The sequence below is a fragment of the Callionymus lyra genome, chromosome 13, assembly GCF_982586985.1.
Source record: "Callionymus lyra chromosome 13, fCalLyr1.hap1.1, whole genome shotgun sequence".
Classification (NCBI taxonomy): domain Eukaryota; kingdom Metazoa; phylum Chordata; class Actinopteri; order Syngnathiformes; family Callionymidae; genus Callionymus; species Callionymus lyra.
In genome coordinates this window covers 10,956,313-10,982,388 of record NC_141830.1, presented here as the reverse complement: position 1 = coordinate 10,982,388, position 26,076 = coordinate 10,956,313, and the positions used below count along the sequence as shown (strand labels likewise).

General features: G+C 38.5%; 1 protein-coding gene across 1 annotated transcript; it reads left to right on the top strand.

Annotated features, from left to right (window-relative positions):
* Positions 1-553: 553 nt before the first annotated feature.
* ezrb (ezrin b) lies at positions 554-24,253 on the top strand. Its single transcript, XM_087805024.1, has 13 exons — positions 554-698; positions 6,638-6,721; positions 11,376-11,471; positions 12,975-13,249; positions 15,196-15,279; positions 15,348-15,494; positions 17,640-17,736; positions 17,814-17,977; positions 19,622-19,752; positions 21,021-21,181; positions 22,218-22,310; positions 22,384-22,632; positions 23,427-24,253. Exons 1-13 carry the CDS (start codon positions 687-689, stop codon positions 23,589-23,591), a joined length of 1,758 nt encoding a protein of 585 aa, XP_087661150.1. The 5' UTR covers positions 554-686; the 3' UTR covers positions 23,592-24,253.
* Positions 24,254-26,076: the final 1,823 nt, after the last annotated feature.

Genomic DNA, 26,076 nt, shown 5'->3' with positions numbered 1-26,076 from the left:
TAAAAGCTTTAGTTGGAACATCAACGAATCACGTATCGTCGTAAGAACATCGTTTTTGTAGTAGTTTACACTTAATAGTAGTTTTCTTACTCATGATTGTTATTCATCACTAGTGCAAATTTTCAATATACCCATTTAAAGTTATTTGTTTTTGGGAATAACCTGCATTCGTTTTGTAATCGTTATTTTTTTTACCCATATATTTAGTATTTAATTCTGTGTATACATGGATCGATACGCAAATCAAACAATGAAATAAACTGACACTTTTATTTTATTAATATGTAATACCTGTTGTATAAAATGAGTATAAAAAAAAGTATAAAATTACTTTTAAGTTCAAGTTCCCATTATTAAAGGCTATTTATCCCTGACAATAGCTATAGTATATACAATATATAATGTGTGATTCAATTATCCATCCTTCCTTTTAAGAAGTTCGTTTTTGAAAGGTGGGTTTGCCTTTACTTTGAAGAGTCCGCGTTGAGTTTCCGCTGCGGTGTGGTCTAACAACCCGTATTTGACGGCTGCCTACAGGAGTGTCATCGTCTCAGACGCTCAAAGTACCGAAACAAGTGAACCGAACTTGTTTCTCCTCTTTTTCCCTTGACAGGAACTGGGAGGACAGTCGCTGTTTTGGACACACAAGGTTTTTAGCGTTTATAGAGTCAACAAAAGGAGAGAAAATGCCCAAAGCGGTGAGTAATATTCAGATTTTATATATTTTTCTTGTGTTTTTGCTTTTTTAGGTTGAATGATAGATTATGATAGCTAAATACAGATTGAATGAATTATATGTGTTTTTTAATATTAAAACATATGCCTTAAAATCACACTGTCTGTCTAATAATAAGAAAAGACTAGTTTAAATGATAATGATTTTAAATCATAAACAACAAATAGATATCTGTTAAAATAACATCTTGACACATCTTTTTAAAAAAAGGTTTTAATTCATTTTAATTAAAAATATTCTCTGTACTTTATTAGAAAGAAAAAGAAAATAGCTATTGGGTATAATTGAAACAGGTTTTATGGATTTTAATTACCACTCAGTGCCCCACCCCGGCTATTACAAACAGTCCTATGGCACATGCTCACCCTGGAAAACTCCGGCAGGCAAATCTTCACATGTGTATGTTTAGCACCAGGATGGAAAATGGGTTGGGAATGTTCTCTCCGTGATGACGAGTCATGCGCGTTTCCACGGTTGAGAAAAACCACTGCTGTGATTCCACTCCTGGAGTTTTTAATTTCCTTCTCGTTCAGATAGAGAGAATAATGAAAACCTGTGGGCAGACTTGAACAGAGGCGAGTATTGTGAGGAGAGCAGGCCGTGGCCAGCGTCAGTAAAAGGTGTTGTGGGTTTGTTTAGAATGGCCTCTCGGTTGTCATGAGAGTCGCTGATGGAAATGACATCATCACCATCTAACAGTAGCAGTCTTTTTTAAGTCCTTATCACCCCCGTTGATACGGTGGTGTTTTTCTGTCTGCGTCCTTGTGACTTGAGGCAGGGTCGACCACAGTCTGACACTCTGACATGAACTTCTGTCTGGTGTGTTCTGGGATAAGGAGGACCCAGTACATGTTAAAAAAGGGAACTTTGTCTTTGTACAGGAAGCAGATAAAGTAGAAGTAGAAATTAAAAGTTGTCACATCAAGGTGGGATGTAGCGTATTACTTCCGAAAATTCAGAATGGATTTGGCAGCTGCTCTGGCAGTGTTTTCCTGTCATTTACATTGGTTCTGAGTAAAATAGGTGTAATGTTCTGATGTTGTTACTAGAAAGATATGTAGGATTGGTCTTGAAAATATTTTTTTTACAGACCACAAACAGGGTTTTGACAGGAAGTGCGAGTCATATTGAGGGTTTTCTATTGGCAAGTATCTAGTGAGTATCTCGGTACGGTGAAAACATTAAGATATATTGTGATACTGTAGTAACAAGGATATATTTGTAGTATTGCCTGAGACTGTGTTGCAGAATTTACAGACCACATGACTCTTCACGAAGTCGTGACTGCTTTCATTGGTTTTGAAACCAAAACATATCCAGAAATCTGCTTTAAACACTGCTGGAGTCGACTGTATCCTCTCGTCCACAGTCATTGCAGGGATCTTGCAGGATTTGATTGTCCCTTTGGCTGCGGAGAACCTCATAATTGCTGCCATCAAGCGGACTGTGTAATTGCAGCCAGAAAATAAATATTTATAAATAGGAAATTCATTTATTAAAAAACTATTGAAATATAAACCAATCAAACTCCATGAGTAGATTCGTTTTGTAAGGGTGACTGCACGTCTCTGGGCTCAGACAAAGGCATCTTGAAATATTTTTACAACTGAGACTGTTGGTTCAGCACAAAGATGTCTGGACGCCGGAGCAGATTTCAGGGAGGAGTGAGGACTCCTGCGCCGCAGTGACTCACGTTTCACGAATCCAAATGACACACCGTCACAAAGTTGTCTCTCCCTACGGTGACACAGCCGTGCGAGGCGTGGTGACAGGTGTTTCCAGACTCAGGTCCAGTTCTTCGGTTTCACATTTGTTCGTTTGAATAATTGATTTTTTTCAATCACACCTTCGATATACTTGGTCTGACTCACCAGAATCAGGATGGATGGATTATTCATCTATTACATAATGATTCATCACAGATCAGTTAAACCTTTTTTTTTGGCCAAAAACCTTTTTTACTTCTTACCTTCTTTTTAAGTACTTCTAACTTACAATTGATAGGTCAGGTGCTACCTAGTGATGATCAGTCTGTGAGATTATGGCAAGAGAGCAGGAGACCCTGGATTAAAATGCAGTTTACATTTATATTAATGGGAAATTAACAATAGGATAAATATCTCATAATCCCGCCTAAACCTATCCCAAACTGTCATTGGCTTTTCGCCATACTCACACAGTTAATACACGCCATCATTTTAACAACACAAAATGATTCATAATAACGACAACTAGATGGACAATGTTTTAAAAAAAAAACTTCATTTATTAACGTCACACATCAGATGCCATCACTCTCAACCACCTTGTGAGTAACCATTATCTGAGCAGCTTCCATAATGCTTTATGTCAACCAACCAACCAATCACAACTGTCACTTTTGACATGGTGAGTATCAAACTAAATAGACCAGGGTGTAGAAAAGGCATCCTGGGAGTTCAATGGTTTGTTGGCACCATAAGTAAGGTGTGTGTGGAAAGTTGAATGAATAAATAATCAACTTACTTTAAAAAAGACCCCAAAAAGGTGAGGCAAAAGACCACTTAATGTGTTGCTGAGCACAGTAGTCGATGCGTATATCATCTCTGATGCAGTTGGTTCTTGATACGGTGACGCTGGGATCGCTTTAGCAAGACACGAAGTTGTGACTCCTCAGGGCTCGGTGTCGAACTTTGGTTCTTTTGTGTCGCCAACCAAAATGTTCTGTAGTACAAAGTATCGAAATATGCTTTGTTTTTCAGAGCCAAAGTTTTGCTACACACGTGTGTTTAAAACAAATATGCAAATCTTTCTGAAAAACAAAACTGATGTAGTAACAAAGGCAGTGAACATCAGATTAATTCGTCATTTCTTAGCAAGATTTATTTCGCACTGGAAACCATTTTTTACGTATTTTTTTCTGTAAGAGAAAAGCTTGGAGTTAAAATTCCCCTAAGCTGAAGATTTTCACTCAAGATTTGTACAATGTCATTTTCTTTTTAGTATCGATCTCGTGAAATAGGAATCGTAAAGATTGATAATTGTTCAGAAAATGGTATCAGGAAAAAAGTTTGATTGTGTTTCTATAGTGTTTGAGGTGAAATAGTCAAAAGGTTTTGCTACAGATCCAGAGGAACATATTCCTGCTTCAAGAACTAAGTTGCTCCTCTAGAAATATCTGAGAAGATGGCATCTGTTTAAAAGAATACACTATGGTCTAGCTGTCTCCTCTGCTTGGTCTTTGTTGCCATGGAGATCAGGTCACTGGTTGTTTCTTAGTTACTGTTTTGTTTCTTCCCTAAAGTGGGTAAAAAAAAAAATCTGCGGAGGGAACCTTTGCACCGCTACTGAGTCAGTTATTACTCAAATGAGTCCAGCGTCTACAGTTTTCTAGAAACGCTTTCCTTTTCAGTGAATTTGCTCATTGTGTACCTCAGTCTACTGGCCCAGAGTATTTTTAGCCCAATGTGTCATGTTTTCTTTACCGCACTGAATGGCCTCAGTTTATTGTGAGGTTCTGTCGAAGGACTCGGGTTTGAGATCGGATATCACTCAGCCAGCAGTTTCTGCTCCACGTTCACATGTTCCGGTCTTAAAAAATACCCGGGGGGGGAGAGGGGAACTTTCAGAAGGACTCTTTCTTACTTTCTGCCCCAGTTAAGGTAGATTAAGGTAATCTGGCTGCTCTAGTATGCAGTCGACGTCGAGGATGATGAAGGCCTGCCAGGATTCAGCAGCTGAAAGGAAGCTTTGTTTCGCTGTGTTTTGAATGCAGAACTTCCCTTTTCAATTTAATTGATTCCACTTCGACTAGAAGTGGTTGTAACTTTCACGTTTGCTGTTAATTGTTTGCACATGTGTTGGTTTACCATTTACTTTAAAGTTAGAGTCGTGAAAGGAACCTGAAGGTTGGTGGATTATTCGACAATCAATGAAATGAAGTTGTTGTGATTAAAATGATCAATGAGTGTGGTTAATATTTCTTCCTTTTTATTGATTAGATTTCTTATAATAAAGATAATCATAATTATATCTATTAATAATTGAGTAGTTATGTACAAAAAGGAGCCGCTTTAAAAAAAAAAGAGAGAAACAGAAATTCATAATTTATTCCACCACATTTCATATTCTGGGGGTTTATGGCACATCTGTCGTGTCCCAGGAGCCAAATCCATTCACCCAATTGATATTGTGTGGCCTGTGCTATGGTTTCCTCGAAATCCACGTACCGGTAGCGATCATGGATGTCGACAAAAAGAGTAAAGGAATTATTTTGGTGAAGGACGGAAAACGCAGATATAATTGAGATCATTTGAGACTCAAACAATGAATTTCAAAATAAGACTCAACCTCTGACTTGGATAGCGTAAAGATTTTGGCGCCTTTTGTCAGTGAGTTTGACCCCCCTGCTTTAGGGGCCATAATCTCCTACTATTGCCTATTTGTACTTTTGGTTTTCAAATTGGAATCATTCCATCATTGCAAAAAATTCAAAACATAAATAAGAGTATTTATGAATGAAAATCAAATGAATTAGTGATTTTTATACTGACACATTGTTGTGTAGTTAAATGAAAACAAAATAGGCCTGAGATCCACACAGATGGCTCAAGGCGTACACAACACATACGTTTTGGCAACACAACTGTTTTATATTATCTCATGAAAAGTCTTTTTTGTTTTTCCTGATTTATATTTTCCCCATATGCTTTACATTTGCATATAAACTCATAACGAGAGAAGTGTTAATGTAAATCTAAACCTAGTATTTTGTCAACGTGGCATCGAGTTACATTTAAACACAGTAAGTAAGGTTGGCGTGACTAATAGTTAACTAATAATCAGTTTCTTGTGATGGTTAAAATGTTCCCAGACAGGAATTAGACATATTGCAAATCTTGTTTTTACATTTAATTATCCTTAACTGTCTTGTTATGATTTGAGTCTTATTCAGATAAAAAAAGAAAAAAACACATTATAATTTTCTAAGCCAATTTTAAACTGTAATAACAAAAGTATGAACATTTGTGCTCATACATTGAGATAAACAATTTCCCGAAGGAGACCTTCTGAGGGATCAATAAAGTTCTACCTTACCTAATATGAAAGGCTGGAAACTAACTCTAGTCCATGTGTGACTAATGTGAACACACCTAAACCTAAATGATTTGGGAAGTTGTCAATCTCCACTTTATCTCTGACTTTTGATGTGTCATCGATCATGCATGTGGTTCACGATGTCGTAGAACTGAAAGATATCTCTGGACGTTTCTGTCAGCAGCGCTACTGTCCTCTTTGTGCGCCTTTCAATGCATGTTAATAAATTCAGTCAACTCTGAGAGCCTGTGTGCAGTCACCCCCCCCCCCCACCCCCCGCAAATACCACAGACATTGGAACCCACAGGGATAAAAGGAAAAAAAATGACTTCACCGTATTGCACTCAAAGCCGCCATTGTAAATATTGGTGCGTTGTCCCCGCAGCTTTTGTGTGAAGTTCACTCGCCATTCCCTGATTACTCAACCTGTCCTCATCGCACGTTTGACGTCATACTCTATTCTTCCTCCGGGAAGATCAGTGGTGATGTTTGTGGTAGTTTGAATATTGGGTATCATTATTTTAATCATGTTTTACCTCTGGATGTGTACATAGCTCAACAACGTAATCCTTGTCTTTTCAGAATAGTCCTCAGTGTTGTGGAAAATGCGGCTTCATCATCAGCTTCTGTAACGTGTCGAGCTTAATTTGAGGGTTTTTAATCCCGACTTTCTACAATCTGGCTCATAGAAAACACATGTGTACACAGTCCCTTGTGTTTGCTCTGCATATAACCCCCCTCCCCTCACCACATACACACTTTTTATTTTCCAAAGTCCTAAACCTATGAGGAGTTTTCTTTAACCCAACTTTTTTCTCTCTTCAGGTCAATGTTCGCGTCACCACCATGGACGCTGAGCTGGAGTTCGCCATCCAGCCCAGCACCACTGGCAAGCAGCTGTTTGACCAGGTACGCTTCAGCTGTGCTTCCATGCTAACCAACTACAGTGCACAAGAAAACTTCAGTCAAAATTCTCATTAGTAAATGAAACTGAAAATGTGATTTAAAAAATGTCTCTGTAACCCTGAAGACTCAATCCTAGGTCTGGCTGGCAAAGAAATCACTTGGAATAGAAGATTTAGAAAATAGAGAAAAAAAACCCTAATCATGTTATTATATGCAATAATATTACTTTAAATGATTACAAGTACATCAAGGACATAATAGCAAAGGTGCTCATTATTTTAAAAAACAAAGCTACTGTGAAGTCCTAAATGTTTAAAACAACATTTAAATATATAATATGCCATATATTTGCTGTATTTTGCTTCCACATGCAGTACTTTATTGTGCATTTGTGTTGTCTTGCTGTCACGAAAGGTTTTATCGCTCTGTTATTCTAACTGGAACAACATTAACTGTCCAACCCCCCCCAAAACATTTTATTTCTTATTTATTTTCAATTGTTTCTGTTGATGTAATGGTCCGAGTTTTCAAGAATGCTGCACCATAATGAACATGAAACGAGTCAAACCTACACCAGTGTGTGATTTAGCACAGCCTGTGGACTTTCCACCCCTCAAAACATGAGGAACAAACAAGGCAGCAGTGTCAGCTACTGTCCAACTTTAGCATGTTAGCGCGCCGTTCTTTCACCCCCGACTTCTAATTTTGGGTCAGATCAAGAATGTTGAGTGGTCTGTGTGAAAGGTTATACCTTGACCTGGTTTTTCTCTTTTAACTTTCGCATGGGTTATCCATGAACATTCTGACATATTTAAGTATGTAGCTAAATTCTAAAAAATAGCAAACCATTTTAACTGCAGAAAAACTAATATTGACTTTTGATGAGTCACATTTCTTTTTGGTATCTCAAAAATAAAACTTGTGTCAACACATACATAGACATATATCTAAAATCTTCAATCAACTTTTGATTTGACCCACAACTACTATTCTTCAATCTTAAATAGGAACAACATAAATCCAGCAAATTGTGTTCTCATGTAGCGTTTTTAAAGTGTCATTACGTCACAAAATGGTGCAGGCATTTGACCCAATTACGAAGACCAAACATCTCAATGATCTAATCAGGGCATAATTTATGGTTGTGTACAGAAACAACGTTCTTTTTTGTCAACAAAAAGCAAAAAAACAATAATTTTCTTTGTAATTATGTGTTGTTAAAGTTTAGTAAACGCTTTTAAAAAAAAAAATTCAGTCAAATTTCTCTCATCTCTATATTTTCCCTATGTGTGTGTCCCGGTGTCGATCCAGAACAACCCAAGACCTTCTCATTATTTAGTCTAACTCCATTTAGTTATGGCTTCATTTTCCTTCAGCCCAGATGTAGATGACATGTCATTAACGTGATCTCGTCTGAGGCTAAATGACGGCGATGAGGGAGGAAGAACATTGTTTCAGCCACTTCCTGCAGAACCCGTTTTTCAATAGCTGTTGTAGGTAGATGCATGGATTACGCCTGTTGGGGAGCCACCCTTCTTATCAGCTGTGGAGAATATTTCAGTCTTCATGCTTTGATTCCAGTTCTCTTCCTGTCAGAGTTTAGAAAAAGCTGATTTAAGTTTGTAGTATGAAGTTTCAAGCGCTTTACTTGTTATATAGTCCAGTCAAAGGTTTCCAAGCATCGACTGTAAAGTGGTTTGAACAAGGGTTTCCAAACTTGACATTGCTACAAGATAACTCAGTGGAAATAAACTTAATTCAGAGGTGGTGGTTCTCATTCCTGTTGCTTAACCAATCCCCGAAAACCAGGAGATGTTGGTGAAAACATGCATGACCTCATCCTCTCCGGCGTAAGGTGGTCTCGAAATCTCTCTCAGATTGCATCTCAAAAGACATAAAACTTAATAAATAAGTGTCAGACATTCAGCGAAATGTTGACTTATCTAAATTACCGTCTTGGTACGTTGTCTATTGAATATTCTAATGTCGAGAGTTGCTGTTTTGACTGTTATAGTAAATATCAAAATGAACAAAGAATTTTCTGCATGAATTAAATATGTGTGCCCCTCGATCGGATTGTAACAATTCCCCTGCCTTTTGCACCGAGTAGCTGAGATAGTTTTAGTTCCCGGTGACCTCATGAGGGAATAATCAGAAAACTAATAAATGCTGCTGTCTTACACAGTCTTGACATCTATACTAAAGTAATGATCTTATTAAATAAGCAGCTAAAATAAACTCCTAGTTATACTGCATGTAAAACAGTTTCTGCTCATATTTAGGAGTGTTATCCAGCCCTCGGGTGAGTAATGCTTTTTCAGCCTGGTGGCATTCCTCGCTCTCGCCGCAGAAGCTGCAGTAACCGAAGAGAGACTTTCACTCTCTAGACCACCCCAGGCTTCTATTGCAACTGTTGGTGTTAATGTTTTGATTGTTCCCAGCAGGAAGAGGGCGCTTATTATAGACCATTATGGATGTTTTCCTCTCTTTAACTTACACATGTGTGTATATTGCCCCTTAAATTTGAGCTGAGAATAAGCTTGAGGGAGGATTCATTAAAAAGAAAACGCTGTTACAGTTACAAATAAGGTATTAAATGCCACTGCTGTTAAGACTGGAAGCATCTCAGTGCTCCTCAGATCAGAATATGAAAACAGTTGTATGAGAACTACTAAGTTCATCTTGGTGCGGCCTCAACTCTGCATACATGTATTTATATATAATTGACTGTGTAAAATACAGCCAGTGTGATAAATTCCAAGATTATTTATATGCCCGATTAAACCTTGTTTCCTGCACATGGCTAACTGCGTGGTAGACGGACATGGTTACGCCATGAAAAGTGGACCGTTGGCCTCGTCTGAATTTGCATTAATTCCTCAAATGCAAATCTGTGCATGGTGCTCGTTTGCCTTCTGTGCGAAGCTGGTGTACTTTCTGTTTACTCTGCAGATTGGTCTTTCTCACATCATGGTTCAGACCCAGTGTCAGGCCTGTGCCTTTTACCCTCTGTATACGTTTTGACCTGGTCTTTTAAAGTGAGGCTGCAGCTATTAGTGGCAACCAGAGGTCGTGCTCACTGTACTCTCTTGTTCAAGGTGTTTTCACGTTCCTTATGTATTCATTCTAGTACTATCACCCAAGGCTCCGTAGTATCACTCCACAGGGCCCCTTAAGGCTTGATAGTATCACTCTGTGAGGCTCAGTCATAATACTCTGACCAATAGGGGCTGGCGGAGTAACAAATAGTATTAATAGATACTGTGCTACAACATAATTTGGTTGTTAAAGGTATAAAGACGCCCCAAATTGACCAATCACAAGACATTATGAACGATTATAATGGGTTGCATCTTGTAGTCTGAAAAACTACTGTAACTTGAATGATGTTGGAAGAGAGAAGCATCTAGCATGTGACTGGAATGAATGGCGTCTAACCAAACAAGCAGCATGTCAAAAAAAGTTGCTTCTCTGTGCAAAGTTTTGCCACTTCCCTGTAGCTTGAACCCCCCAGAGAACATTCAAGTATCTGAAGTAGTCTGTTCCGTCTCTCTGCGGACTCCAGAGGCGAAAAGCATAATGAAAGGGCTTGTTGTGCTCCCTGGCCTTATGTGTTTCAGTGCAGGTGAGCTGGTGTGCTCTCTTATTTCAGGCCCTTTCCAGTGTTTGTTGTCGAACTCAATACAGTCCATTAGAAAAGCTTCCTGAATCAAAAGCTATTCACCTGCGCTCCCACGGGTCGGACCGCTCTCTTTCAGCTTCTGCATTTTGATTTAAAATGCATCGCTCGGCTGTAAAGGTTATCTTTGAGGGCAGAGTTGTGTCCATGCCGCTCTTCTGTTGACTTTAAAACCACATCCAGGCTGCATACCTGCAGTGAAACGATGAGGAATGTAGCAGCAAGCAGGTCCAAAATGACCCGCCCCACTGGGTGGTTGCAGAAAACTACACTGATGTTGAGCTTTCTTTTTAGAATCCGGTGAAAACTTGAGTTAATTCCAGATATTATGGTAATATTAATCTTGACGTACCTGTCTTTACACATTTACTTCTCTCATTAAATCTGGTCTCTGTGGAATTCAAACTTTCACTTTTTGTCAACAAGGCTCAACTCTCAAGTACTCTCTCTGCAAATCAAAGCAGCCGAACCTTCTGAACCTTATGAGGTCCTTGTGCAGTAATTTCTTCATTGGTCTTAACAGTGCTTTATTTCCTGACCAATATGTTGAAACTTGTTTTTATTTATTGAGAAAGATGAGTGCCAAAATGTGAAAGATAATGGGAATCAACATCAGTGAAAAATGTTAAAATCATTTAGTGATTCAATTATGACATTTAGAATTCAAGAATGATACTTGGAATCATCGCCACGTGTTTCGCCTCCAGGCTTTGCTGTTTGTAAATCAATGAAGGACGTTTTCACAATCCTACTAAGACATCCAAAAGTGATCCATTAACATGGTTTGGAGAAATGTTGTCAGTGTTTTTTGTGTGTAAGTTCATCTTCTAGTGCTGTAAGAAAGAAGAAATGTGTTTCTGTTAAATTGATTTGTCTGTTTTAACTGAATTAGCTTTGTATAAAAGAAACTGCAATTGTTCCTCAATTCAACCGTGAGATTCATTTTTTCATTAAATGTCTCATTATTTTCTTCCACAGGTGGTCAAAACCATTGGCCTACGTGAAGTCTGGTACTTTGGACTACAGTATATGGATTCAAAAGGATATTACACATGGTTAAAACTGGACAAGAAGGTAAAAATCAACTCTTAAATCAACTTTTACATTATTAATTGGAATGGAATTTGCTTCTGCTGGTCACGTGAACCACTCGGGTGAACATTAAGCCTTCAACAGTCGAGCCATTAAGTGTATTTAAGATTCCTTTAAAATATTTCGGATGATAAGTTTCAACATTTGAAATGTTAAATTTAACCGTTCAATATTCTAAATGGAACTGATATACCGCCTAATGAGTCCATAATTGTTTGGCTACGTAATCTATAATCTGTTGGTTTGGTAAACAACAAATGTAGCAATTATGTGTATTGAATTTTAAAAAATCTTATTATCTCGCGGCATTCTTTCTGATACACTTTATTTAAGATAGTAATGATCACTTAACATCCTCGAGACGCAACAGATCATAGTTGAGCAGGTTTTTTATAGCGTTCTGGTTACAGTTCGTTGATATGAACATTTTCTGGAACTCATGTGACACGTCCCCCGTGTATTTCATAACTGCATGGAGCTCCGCCTCAGATGAATCCAGATATAATATACAAAAGAGAAAGAATGTGCACCAGAGCCTTTCCAGTGTTTGTCCTTCAGTCAATCAGTAGCTCCGCCATAACAATAAGTTCCCATTCTCCATATTTGACCTCGGCCTTTCACTCTCCGCACGGCAAGTCGCTTTGAAGCTCTTAACTTCCGCCTCTCTCGATTCATGGATGTTAATCAGCTGGAGTGGGATTATTTGTTAAGAGGTGACCTTTTCTTGAACCGTTACTGCCTCAGGTGTTCTCCTCACACCAGCGAACAGTAGCTACCTGGACTCCTTGTTCTCAAAACATGGACTCCAAGTCAAGATCCGTCCATTGGATGGATTTATTTTTTAAACGATTCTTCGTCATGGCTCTCTGGCTCAAACAACAGCTTTGATTTAGACAAAGTTTTCCTTTTGTGGCTTTAAAAAGTTCTGCTAGATTCAAATCCAAAGATCTTTGGACATCCGCCACGGTCGCCTCTGTAATGCGACCACAGCAGATAACAAAGGCTAAACCTAGAATATTCCTCGCCCAGTTAAGGTCCATTCTCCAAAAAGACAAGCTGGTTCCTGAATTATAGATAAGAGGAAGAAGCACATTGTGAAAACCTGGAGTTATTACAGTTTATTCCAACATCCTGTTTTTGAATGAGCTCCACCCTTTGTAGCCTGAATCTCATACAAACATGCAAAAGTGAAACATTTTGTGCTGTGACTTTAAAAAAAAGTATTGATACCACAACTGCTAGTTGCGGTTTCTTTTTTAACAGTTTAAAAAACAAAAGAAAATGTGTTATTTTTTAATTTAATTTAATTTTAATTTTTGGGTATTTATTTTTGTTCTTGTGGTATCGAAAATGTTGAAAATAGACTCTTTGCTCTAACCTTTGTTTCTCCCATGACCAACCATTGGTTCTTGACACTTGATGCATTGATTTTCTTGTTCAATGATCCAGTGATAACTCAAATTCTCCTCTGTGTCTAAACTCCAGGTGTCATCTCAGGACGTAAAGAAAGAGAACCCACGGCAATTTAAGTTTCGGGCTAAATTCTTCCCCGAAGACGTGAGCGAGGAGCTGATCCAGGACATCACCCAGAAGCTCTTCTTCCTGCAGGTCAAAGAGGGAATCCTGAGCGACGAGGTCTACTGTCCTCCAGAAACAGCCGTGCTGCTGGCTTCCTACTCTGTCCAGGCCAAGTTCTGCGACTACATCAAAGATGTCCACAGACCAGGGTACCTGCTGTCTGAGCGCCTTCTACCACACAGGTGAGACACTCCTGGTTCACCAGAAAGATCTGGCCCACCAGACAGTTCTATATCACACACAAATGACCCATCAAATCAATTCAAAGCACATCAAAACCAAAATACTGGCAAAGACTCTTGAACCTTTGTCAGAAAACGTCCTCTTTTCCAGCAAGCGGACTTAAAGAATGTGAATAATACTGGAAAGTATACAACTACAACCAGTGTTGCCATAGTAACCATGACAAAAAATCGGATGACTGATTACGCATTGAAAAAGTAACTTACTTTACTGATTACTTGATTAAGTAACTAAATTGGATTAAAAGTTACTTTTTTAAGGCAGCTGCCTGCAACATTCCCCTTCGCCACAAAAGGACAACTGGTTTTATTAAAACTAACTATAGAGGTGGAAAATCAACATTGTAAATAGAGTTTAACATATTTCTTTATTAATAATAAAAACATCTCTCTGGAAAAGTGAAAATACAAGGAAAGTGATTATTTGCATCACAAAACAAATTGTATTTTATTTATTTTTATATAAAGCATAAAGACAGACTATGACTTCAACAAACTTAAATACTTGCTCTTGGAAAAATAAACAAAGACATTCTTTCCTAACTTCACTCTTTTGTTTATATGTTTAAAAAAACACTTATTTGACCTGACACGTTCTTTTCATTCACATTTGTAGGAGTAATGTGCACAAGATAACCAGGTTCAATACTGTAAGAAAGTATTTCTATACAACTTTACAGAAGGAAATGTGTAGTACCATCACAGGTAACGTACCTCTATAAATGACATTAATTTGGTACCAGTTTGAGTTGTATTTAATCAGAATCAGACACTTTTATTACCAGTGTTTTAAAGACAAAATGCGCAAAAAATATATACATAAATAATCAATTAATAAACAAAATAAAAAATACAGTTTCTACAAAATGTTAATGACATGACTTGATGCATGAAGTTATTCCTTAATAGAATTTCAAATTCAAATTTTAAAACTAATGAGTGAATTAAAATCAAAGAAATGTTCTTTATAACTGACAATTGGTGTCCGTCAGAGATGTAGTTAAGATATTTTATGAAATATGGAATGAAAATATTCCTCACAAATTATTTATTTGAAACAGGAATGAATGTAACAAAACTTTGATTAATAGATTATCTTATGAGGTAGTTTTCTTGATTAAACACTGATGTATTATATGCCAAAACTAGCCTCCAATAACTCAAAGAGAGAAAAGTGTTTTTATGTAATGTTTCATTTTCTTTTCTGCCTATGTAGGCACAGTCAGTCAGAGAAGGATAATGTTTCATATCCTACAAAACAAAGCAGGGTTGGCTCTCTTTTAAGACAACTTTTAACTTAGCAGAAGTCACTAAAAACTCCGATGGAAAAGCCGCAGGGATCGATGGGATCTGCATGCTGAGGTCTCTGGGGGTTGATGGGCTCACATGAATGAAACATCGCTACAGACTTGCATGGGATTCTGGAACAGAGTCAAGCGAGTGTCAAACCAAGCTGGAGGTGGTTTCCCTAGTAAGAGGGTGTGCGACATTTAACAATGACTCCTTGAAAAAGTGCCTGAGAGAAGGTTCTAGACAATCTTCAATACTGCTAAATAAATACTTTCCTCAAATTTCAGAATTATTAAATGCAATTTTGATTTCATTGATCAGCAGTTTTCCCCGGATCAAAGAAGGTTTTGAATGATTTGTCACTGATTTTTGTGGCTTTTTACTTCTGCTGCTCTTGTGCCCAACCATTTGTGTTGTTGATTTGTCCTGTGTTTTACATGAAAATGGGCTTCTTGGCAGTGGTATGAACTGCCTCAATGCTTTTCTAGTTTTACTCGATCAGACAACACTGATGCTCATGTAGCTACTCTACGTTTCTAGACCTTTTATCATTTATTATCCAATAAATAAACTTTTAAATGTGTTTTTTCTGACAGAGTCCAGGAGCAGCACAAGTTATCCAGAGAACAGTGGGAGGAGAGGATTCAGGTCTGGCACGAGGAGCACCACGGAATGCTGAAGTGAGTCCATCCATAATCAATGTCCTCTCTCATTGATTTCCATTGCTAACCTGTGATGGCTGACCCAGGGAGGACGCCATGTTGGAGTACCTGAAGATCGCTCAGGACCTGGAGATGTACGGAGTCAACTACTTCGACATCAAGAACAAAAAGGGAACAGAACTGTGGCTGGGAGTCGACGCTCTAGGGCTCAACATCTATGAGAAGGACGACAAGTAAGGACAAATGTTTTTTTGGCGGAGCCTCACAAAATTGCTGATAGACAGAAAATATTGTTGCTAAGGGTTCTTAATGTTGCTTAGTCAGCTTTATGCGTTTATCTTTACTCTATGCTTTTTCTCTGCTTCGATATTACACACACACACACCTCTTTGGTTTCCTGAGGTCAAAGTTGTGATTGTATTGACTAGGTAGGTCAGGAAAGCGTCCAAACATTTTGAGGAAAAGCGGTTTATTGATCTTGGGATGTTTGAAAGTCGACTACTGTCTGCCTTCTGGAGTGTGGCCCGGGGTCGATGACCTCATCTGTGAGGTCACTGATCACTGTCGCAGGTGACTCGCCTCCCAGTCAGCGACCCCAACGTCAGAATCCTCCAGTTCACTGCACCGACTTCGAAGTCCTAACTTTAGGATTGAGAGTAAATTATGCAACTCGTTTAAATCCAAACTGTTGCTGTGATTTCCACTTCAAGCAAACAAAAAACCCACTTCTGTCCTTGTGTGAGTCTTTGTGCTGCCTGGGATCTGCTGCCTCTCCTCCACATTGTCCTCGACTGTTGCCATGGTTACACGGACTGGTTTTTCAAGCTGTGTGACACTTAAGAATGTTCCTCTTACCTACAACTGTGTGTCTCTCTCTCGCCTGCTCAAATGAGGACAGCTGGCCCACAGTGCAGCACAGAAGTAATCCGGAGCAGGTTTAACTCTTAATGTTTCTTGGCCACATGTGCTCCTGATTTCGTCTCCAGGAAATGTGTGGAGGATCAAAATCAGAAAATGTTTTTCGCCAGTATGGTTCAAAACAACACATGTTTTCTTGTGGTGGATTCATTATAACATGAATGAAATAAAATTCAATAAAATATAGCATTGTAAAGTAATATTTCATATGTAGTGGCAAAACTACAGTTTGGATTTATAGAGTTATATTCCGACTGATTCACGTGACACAGACAAAAGCGTAACAGAGAAACTGTTTTCGATTCAGATTCGGATCTCGCTTTATAAAAGACACGGGTCACCATTATCATACTACATCAGACCAGGCCACATCGTTGTCTGTCTTCTGTTATGGCCCCAGTTCCACGTTCTAGTTCTATCTATCCATGTTTTAGATTTTCCTTCATAGACGAACCAGGGAGATATTTGTGGGCAAGTCCAGCATTCTCTTCCCTAAATATGTGAAATCCCAAAGAAACCCACCTTTGGTGGTATTGAAGAGCTGATATAAGGTCTGCATTGTTCTCTCCTTCCTCGGGCATGTGTCACTGACAGTAATTAAGTAAAAATCCAGTTCAGTCAGTGCAGCAGATACTTAGTTTCTCTGTGAGGCGACGGCTGCGCGGCCAGATTACGACACAATCCGCCCGTCGCTGTTTATGTTGCGACTTTGTTTCAAGAAACGTTGGCAACAGATCGTCATTCCACAACCCGAGCTCCACCAAACGCATGTGAAAGATTTAAAGAATTAGAATTAAAGAATCTATTTACTAAACTGAATATATATATTTTTTCATTTTTAGTTTTTTAAATTGGATATAACATAGTTATTAAAATAGTGCAAATTATGAATTGGAATATCAAACTCAATGTTTAAAAATAATCAATGCGTTTTAAGATTATTCCAATTTTGTAATTCATTATTAAAAAAGAAACCTTTTAGAATAATAATTATTTAACTGGATTATTCAATTTTAGGCAAATTTAACATTTCAATATAGAAATCGTCAGATTCAATGAATAAAAATAAATATAAGAAACGTTTAATTCAACCATTGAATATTCCGATGGCACGGATATACTTCTTTAGGCCAGGGATTCGAAAACCTTATTTACACCATGGACCGCTTTAATGATGGCATTATTTTCATGGATCAACCTACAGGTAAAAACGTTCACAATAAAATGGCACAACCTGCAAAAAGGAGCTACAACATGGTCCCCTATAAAGTTTGTGTTTTACTCATTTTCACTACTTCATTATTTGTGAGTGAACTTGACTGAAACATCATCTCAAAATGTGAAAAAGTCACATTCTCATATGACTTTCTAGGAGAAAATTTGGTCTTTTTTTCCCAATTAAAACTCAGCTAAGGCTACTACTATCTCTAAGTTACCATTCGTGTCTTGGTGTCTTCCAGGTTGACGCCAAAGATCGGCTTCCCCTGGAGCGAGATCAGAAACATCTCCTTCAGCGACAAGAAGTTCATCATCAAGCCCATAGACAAAAAGTCTCCGGTGAGTGAATCCAACAGTCAGCTCGGAGTTTCCTCGGTTATTTAAGGTTATTCATCTGAGCTGTTTTGACGTTTCAGGATTTTGTTTTCTACGCCCCGAGACTGCGCATCAACAAGCGTATCCTGCAGCTCTGTATGGGGAACCACGAGCTGTACATGCGACGCCGCAAACCCGACACCATCGAGGTGCAGCAGATGAAGACGCAGGCCCGCGAGGATAAGCAGGTCAAGCAGCAGGAGAGGTGTGACTTTTATTTGTTGCAAGAGTTGAAGCTCTTAGTTGTGATGACGTCGCACAAAGTACTATCTCAACACTGCAGAAAACTGACCAGAAACTGTTCCTTTAACTGAGAAAAATCTCTATATTTAGGAAAATGATGTCACAGCATGATCTTGAGCTTGTAATCCATGTGTTTGTTTCTTCTCATTTGGACTATTGTAACAGTTTATTTTTTTGTCTAAACTAGAAGGATCTGTCTCGCCTGCAGTCAATACAAAACTCTGCAGCGAGAATTCTGACCCGCTTTAGTAGAAGAACTCACATTTCTCCGATCCTTAAAACTCTTCACTGGTTCTTACTTTCAGAGCTTTTCATGGTCAGACTCCTCCTTCCTCTGTGTTTGATTGATCTACTTATTCCTTCAAGTAACATCTTAAGACAGTTTTATTCCTGCAGGCTTTCCCCTGATTTTCTGGGACTCCTGTGTTTGTCTTATGTGTCTTGACCTTTTAAAGTATATATTTTAACTGTATATTGTTTTTGATCGTTAAAGCGCCTTGTGACCCTGGTCTAGATGTATTACAAACCCATGCATACCAATGAAATGTGTATAAATCTTTAATTATTTACCGTAGTTATATTTAGAGTTAATACAATAATAGATACAAAATAAATCATAGGATGTCATTAAAATGTCCTGCAGTCGACTTCCTGTCTGGGAAACGGGCTCTTCCTGAATGAGCTGAAGTGAAAGTGAATGAATGTTGACCCTCGACTCGACCGTCCGTCCGGTCCAGCTGTTCAAACACGCTGATGCAACAGTCGTCGGGTCACATACAGAAGCTGAGCGTGGTCAGTCCGGGCCCCGGTCCAGGTCTCGCATCCGTAATGAAGATGCAGATGAAGTTCCATTGACGTCATCAATGTGGACATTTACGAACAGATATGAAATAGATGGTACATTCATAAATATGATAAAGATTTAAGAGGCGTCATCAGTGAGAAGATCCATTTGAATCTGTGTTTCAGGATGAGAAAAGTCCAAATCTGAAAGTAGTTTATTTGAGCATGAAAACTGAGTTAAATTAAAATTTCTTTGCTTGTCCACTCTTGTTAAGATATATTTAATCTACATAGATTTTCTTCTTATAAATCGTTCAGTGTAATATCTTGACTAGTAATACATTATTTCCTTTAATTAAATAAAAAGAGAAAAGGCAGATATTTTTTGTTAACTTTAACATTTTATGTTTATTAATTATTAAATCGCCATTCTACAATAATTAAGATCATCTTTTATCAAATGGGTTTCTTCGACTCACATTTTGACAGTGGAGGGAACTTGTTTTTATACATTTTGTTTAAAAAAAATCATCTTGAAATGAACGGGTCGTAATAACGGGTCGGGTCAGAAGATTATTATGACTTTTTTAATTGTCTTTCCTGTAGTATTACTGCTTCATGTGAGTCTTCACTTTGGTTCCGAGTGTCAGAACCACAGATCCAAATGCCACTGGATTTTCCTCTCATGCAACACAGAGCTTCATAAATCTAGAAGCCGTGACAAGATCTCCGCAGCTTTTGTCTTCTCGCGTGTGTTCTGTTGGCGGTAACGAGTGTGTGTCGGCTGATTTGTGTCCTGATGACATGTGTGTGTTATCTGTAGAGCCCGGCTGGAGAACGAGAAGAAGGCGAGGGAGGCGGTGGAGAGGGAGAAGGACATGATGGAGCGAGAGAAACAGGAGCTGATGATGAAGCTCTACCAGTTTGAGGAGCAGACTAAGAAGGCAGAGAAAGGTGAGAAGATTCCTGAGAGCGGTTTTGTCATTTTTAGTTGAATGTTTCTGCAGCAGTTTGTCCTGTGATGGTCTGGTCAACTTTCCAGGGTGTCCCTTGCCTCAAATCTATACCAGAATATCTATAATGCATTTAAAAGGAGAAACAAATATTGAATTTAATTATTTGAAAGAAAATATGAAACTCAATTTGTAAATATAAATGAATTCATTTTAAAATATACTATTTTTTAAATGATATTATAAATATGTATTATAGAAAATGCAACCTTTCAATATAAATATGAATATATGAAAGTATTCCAAAAATTAATTAAACACCAAAAAAAGCAAGATTTCAATAAATAATTAAGAGTTTCCACATTTAAACTGTCAATATCCTGATAAGACTAATAAAAAATGAAAGTCATAAACCAGTGTTCGTTGTGTAGCGTGAGGCTACAAATAAGAAAGACACTGAATCTCAGACGCTGTGAGTCTCATGCCTTCACTGTTCAAACCAGTAAAACAAAACAGTTGTGCGTTTTCTCGTCCGACCAGTTTCTGTGTCACGGTCAGTTTCACTGAAGCTCTGCTAACAAACGCTAACCCTCTGAGAGGAAGTGTGTCATGAAAGACTCTGTTTTACTAGTTCACGGCTTCCTCTCTTGTAAATAATGAACAACTCAACCAGTCACTATTGGAGTCTAGTATTCGTTTTATTGAACTGTGTTTATTTGGACGTTTGTGTAGCACATTAGTAACACAAAGAGAAACTGTGTGAGTTTGTTGTAACCTCGTCTTTAACCAGAGCCAGTGAACATTTACTGTCTCTACAAATAGTATTTTTTATGAGTGGAAACATCGAAAAATCTGTTATTATTTTCATCAGATTATTACGTGGTTAAATGTATCATTTCAAATGTTATAATTAATTAGCATTTAATAATTTTTTCAATGATTAGATTTAATTATTTCTATGTTGAGGGATTGTTTTTTTTATGTTTAAATTTACTATTTTAATATCTTACTTGACATCAAATATATTATTTGAATTAAAATATCTATGTAAAAAAATATGATTACATTTTGAAAAAAATATTTAAATTCAATATGAAAAGTATTATATTATATTATCTGATAATATTGAATTTAAAATGCACGATGAATGTAGAAGTAGAGTCTCACACACTTAATTAATTTAGAAACTGTTTTTCATAAAATACAAATTAACCCTCTCAGCCAAGGTCATTGTAATGGCGCTGATCCATACTGACTCTGCTCCTGTAGACCTGAAGGACCAGCGTGAGAGGGCCATCATGCTGGACCAGGGCAGGAAGAGGGCGGAGGAAGAGGCCGCTCGTCTGGAGGCGGAGCGTCAGGCCGCCCTGCTGGCCAAAGAGGAGCTGGCGCGACAGGCCGAGAGCCAGAAGAAGAGCCGGGAACAGCTGGTCAGTCCTTCAAAGTTGTGACAGTTTCATTGATGACATTCATAACCTCTGGTTGAACGACAGTATCTCAGATTCTGGTTCTGGTTTAGAGCAATGTTTCCACATTGAATTACAAATACAACTTACCATAATGCTAATAACAGTTTGGGGACCACTGTTGTCAACAGCCACAGTTGTGTTTCAGTGGGTCCACCATTAAAATGATTGTGTGAGTGTGTTACTCACGGTACCAGGAGCCGAGCGGTGCCAGGCTGCAGCTGGACCTGACAAAAGCACATTGTAGCGTCTGGCCGGACCACACCCGGTTCCTTCAGCAACACTGCCTCTTAGAAGCTGAGCCGCCACAGACCACCCACCTCAGGTTTAGCTACCTCAGGTCCAGCTGTATCAGGTCCAGCTACATCAGGTTTAGCTACATCAGGTTTAGCTACATAAGGTCCAGCTACACCAGGTCCAGCTCTATCAGGTCCAGCTTCATCAGGTCCAGCTACATCAGGTCCAGCTAGATCAGGTCCGGCTACATCAGGTCCAGCTACATCAGGTCCAGCTACATCAGGTCCAGCTACATCAGGTCCAGCTTCATCAGGTCCAGCTACATCAGATCCAGCTAGATCAGGTCCAGCTACATCAGGTCCAGCCACATCAGGTCCAGCTACATCAGGTCCAGCTACATCAGGTCCAGCTACATCAGGTCCAGCTACCACCCCTGCAGTAGTACTGCTGTCTGACTCCAGTTTAACTGGAGCTGAATCTATGAAATGTAGGAAACCAGTTGAGGGTCTGAGAACTGGATAAGACTCCGATCAGTCAAGTTGTGTTGTATCTTCTCATCTCATAGACCATGTGTATGGAAGTATATCAGCGGCATCAGAATATTTAAGAGTTGAATTTAATATTTCAAATGTTGAATGATTTTTTTATTGAAATCTATATTCACCTTGAGCCAGAGACAGAACAAGGGATACCACAAACACATTTGTTTTTGGGCCATCGGTTCACCTTGACCCTGAGATAAAAAATGTGTTTGTGTTGTCAGGCTGCAGAGCTGCAGGAACACACGGCCAAGATCCACGTCCTGGAGGAGGCCAGGAAGCTGAAAGAAGAGGAGGCCGTCACGTGGCAGCTGAAGGTGAGACCGCCTGGACCCCATTCAAACCCCCCTCATCTCCATCCCCCCCTCATCATCACTCTGGTCCCTGCAGGCCCGCGAGGCTCAGGACGACCTCATCAAGACCAAGGAGGAGCTACACATGGCCATGCTGGTGCCCACACCTCTCCCCCCGCCGCCGCCGCCCGTGGACGACCTGATGGACGACAACAACAGCGACAGCGAGGAGAACACCAGCACGCACAGCGCCGACCTGCACTTCGAAGGCATCAACGACCACCGCAACGAGGAGGACCGTCTGACTGAAGCCGAGAAGAACGAGCGGGTCCAGAAGCAGCTCAAGGTGAGACCAGACCATGGATCAGAACTTCTTATGACCCGTTTATCAGATCATTTTAGGGACTTTATACGAACTAATTAATGTTTTATATATATAATTGATGTATTTATACATTTAAACTTTAATTAAGTTGTACTAGGTCACTCTGCAAAATATATTTAAAAAAAAAAGCTAATTGAAGAATTAAAATAATAATTAAATAATAAGAAATAATTAAAAGAATAATGGAAATTAATAAAAAGCTAAATGTATAAGTAAATACATGTTTAATATAAATAATAACATAAATCAATTACATGTACAAATTATCCTAAAATTACCCTATATATATAAATGTGTAGAAAGAAAAGTATATATATACACAGAAAATATATATATATATATATATTTATTTCCACATTTTTATACTTATTATTTATTTATATATTTACCAGTGTATTTATATATTTTGTATTTATAATGTTATTTATCATCCTTCAGATAGTTATAGTTTAGTCATATTTGACATTTGGATTATATAACGTTTCTACTTTTTAAATAAAGATAAAAAAATATTCATTTTTATTTCCACAGTTTTATTTATTTATATATTTACTAGTATATTTATATATTTTGTATTTATTATGTCAATTATCATCCTTCAGAAAATGGTTATAGTTTAGTCATATTTGAGCTTCTACTTTTAAAATAAAACAATATATATATCGCAGTGAGAATTTATTAAAAATACCTTGATGATGATCTCTTAATAACTCCTGGTGGTCTCCTGTGACCCTGACCCGTCTCTTCTCCGCCAGGCTCTGACCTCTGAACTGGCTCAAGCGCGCGACGACTCCAAGAACACGCAGAACGACCTGCTGCACTCGGAGAACGTGCGGGTCGGCCGAGACAAGTACAAGACCCTGAGACAGATCCGACAGGGCAACACCAAGCAGAGGATCGACGAGTTTGAGGCCTTATAAGAGAGACGCAACACAAGCTCCACATCTGGACTCACGTGGAGCGCCGGCGCCACCTGCAGAGAGACAGACTCCTGTCCACCTTAGTGCCAAAACATCCCATTTGTAATCCAGACCAATCATTGAGTAGCAACACCTAATTTTGTATCGTCCTTGGACCAATCAGAAGCCAGAGAAATATATGTATTTTGTTATGTTCGTCATTGCTTTAGAGTAGTTTCAATAGTGGAATATTTATACTGTTTATGGGATATTAAAAAAGGGTATTTCATCTTGGTTTGTATATTTTGCTATCAGCTTACGAGATGTTGTCAGAGGTTTAATAAATATAAAAGTTAACGTTGACCAAAGTCCAGGAAGCAGCTTCTTCCCTCGCAGTTGAGTCGCATGAGTTGTAAGTTATTTTAAAGTAGATTTTAACAGCAGCTGCTAGATTCTTGGAGGTACATTTGATAGTTCATGAGAGATTATTTAAGGTCACTGGAAAGCGAGGGACGACTGCACGAATCCTGCCTCCCGCTCAGTTACTGGTCTTATTATTATTATTATTATTATTATTATTATTATTATGAAAGCTGAGGTGCAGCGTTTCGCTTTTGGTCGAGTGGACTCACTTCAACCGAGTGTTATGTTCCAAACATTGGCAATAAAAAAATCACAATCTATCAGTGTGTTTTTTATCTACTTTTATTTTAATTTGTTTTCCTTTTAATATGCAACATTTTTATGATAATAATTGACTGCCTCTACATCAAAGTTACACATAAGGATATTTAAGTGACATCAGAATATTGAATAGTTTAATTCAATAGTTCAATGTTTATTTATTTTTTTCTAAAAGTTTGATTTTATATATATACTGTATATATATAATTTTCAATAATATTTGAACTTAGAGCCTTCTAACTTCAATACAGAAATGTTGGTATGCAACCAATTTTACCAACATTTTTATATTTAATTTAAAAGGCTATGTATTCAAATATATTCTATTAAGAAAAAGTAAATGTAAGTAAGTAAGTAAGTAAGTAATATATATTTATATAGCGCTTTTCGAGACCAGGGTCACAAAGCGCTTTAACAATCAAAACAATACTCAAAACAGTACATACTTCAAAGATCAAGACAACACCGAGAACAACACAGGAGTTCGAGAAATTCAAGGAAAAGCCTGAACAAATAGAAACGTCTTAAGATGTTTCTTAAAGGAGTCAGTAGACTCCATCAAGCGCAAAGAGAGAGGAAGATTGTTCCAAAGCTTAGGAGCAACAGCCTGAAAAGATTTCTCTCCTCTGGTCCTGAGCCGTGTGCGTGGAACCATAAGTAGATTCTGATCCACAGACCTCAGAGCCCGAGCTGGGGTGTAAGGCTGGATCAGATCAGTGATGTAAGGAGGAGCCTGACCATGAATAGCTCTGAAAGTAAGAACCAGAATTTTAAAGTTGATCCTGAAAGAAACTGGAAGCCAGTGAAGAGTTTTAAGGACCGGAGAAATGTGAGTTCTTCTACTAGAGCAGGTCAGAATTCTCGCTGCAGAGTTCTGAATCAACTGCAGGCGAGACAGCTCCTTCTTGTTAAGACATGAAAACAAACTGTTACAATAGTCCAGACGAGAAGAAACAAACGCATGGATTACAAGCTCCAGATCATGTTGTGACAGCATTTTCCTAAGTTTAGAGATTTTTCTCAGTTGAAGGAAACAGTTTCTGGTCAGTTTTCTACAGTGTTGAACAAGAGACATGTCTTTATCAAATACAACACCCAGGTTTCTCAGGCTCAGTTTGACAGACTGACCTAAGTCACCCAAGTACTGACTCAACCCTGGAATCGTATCATCAGGAGCAATCACCAGAGTTTCAGTTTTGTCCACATTAAGCTGTAAAGTGTTTTCACTCAGCCATTGTTTGATTTCTAGCAAACAATTGACTAAGCTGTTTAGCCTTTGGGGCTCAGTTGGGTCAAAAGAGCAGTAGAGCTGGATGTCATCAGCAAAAATGTGATAAGAAACATCTGGAAATCTCTGAATGATTTTACCAAGGGGAATCAAGTACAGCAAAAACAATAAAGGACCCAGAACAGAACCTTGAGGGACTCCACACAACAAATCTGCTGATTCAGACCTCATTTGATTGGCAGATACACTAAAACTGCGCCCAGAAAGGTAAGATGAGAACCATTCTAACACAGACCCAGACAGTCCCACTTCATCCCTTAGTCTTCTCAGCAGGATCTGGTGATCAACTGTGTCAAAGGCTGACGACAGATCCAAGAGAACCAGAACAGTGAATTTACCAGAGTCAGCCGACATCATGATGTCACTGGACACTTTCAATAAAGCTGTCTCTGTAGAGTGATGTTTACGGAAGCCAGACTGAAACTTCTCATGGATGTCGCTCTGATCCAAGAACAAAGACAGCTGCTCGGACACCACCTTCTCCAAGATCTTGGACAAGAAAGGGAGCTTAGAAATAGGCCTGAAATTACTGAG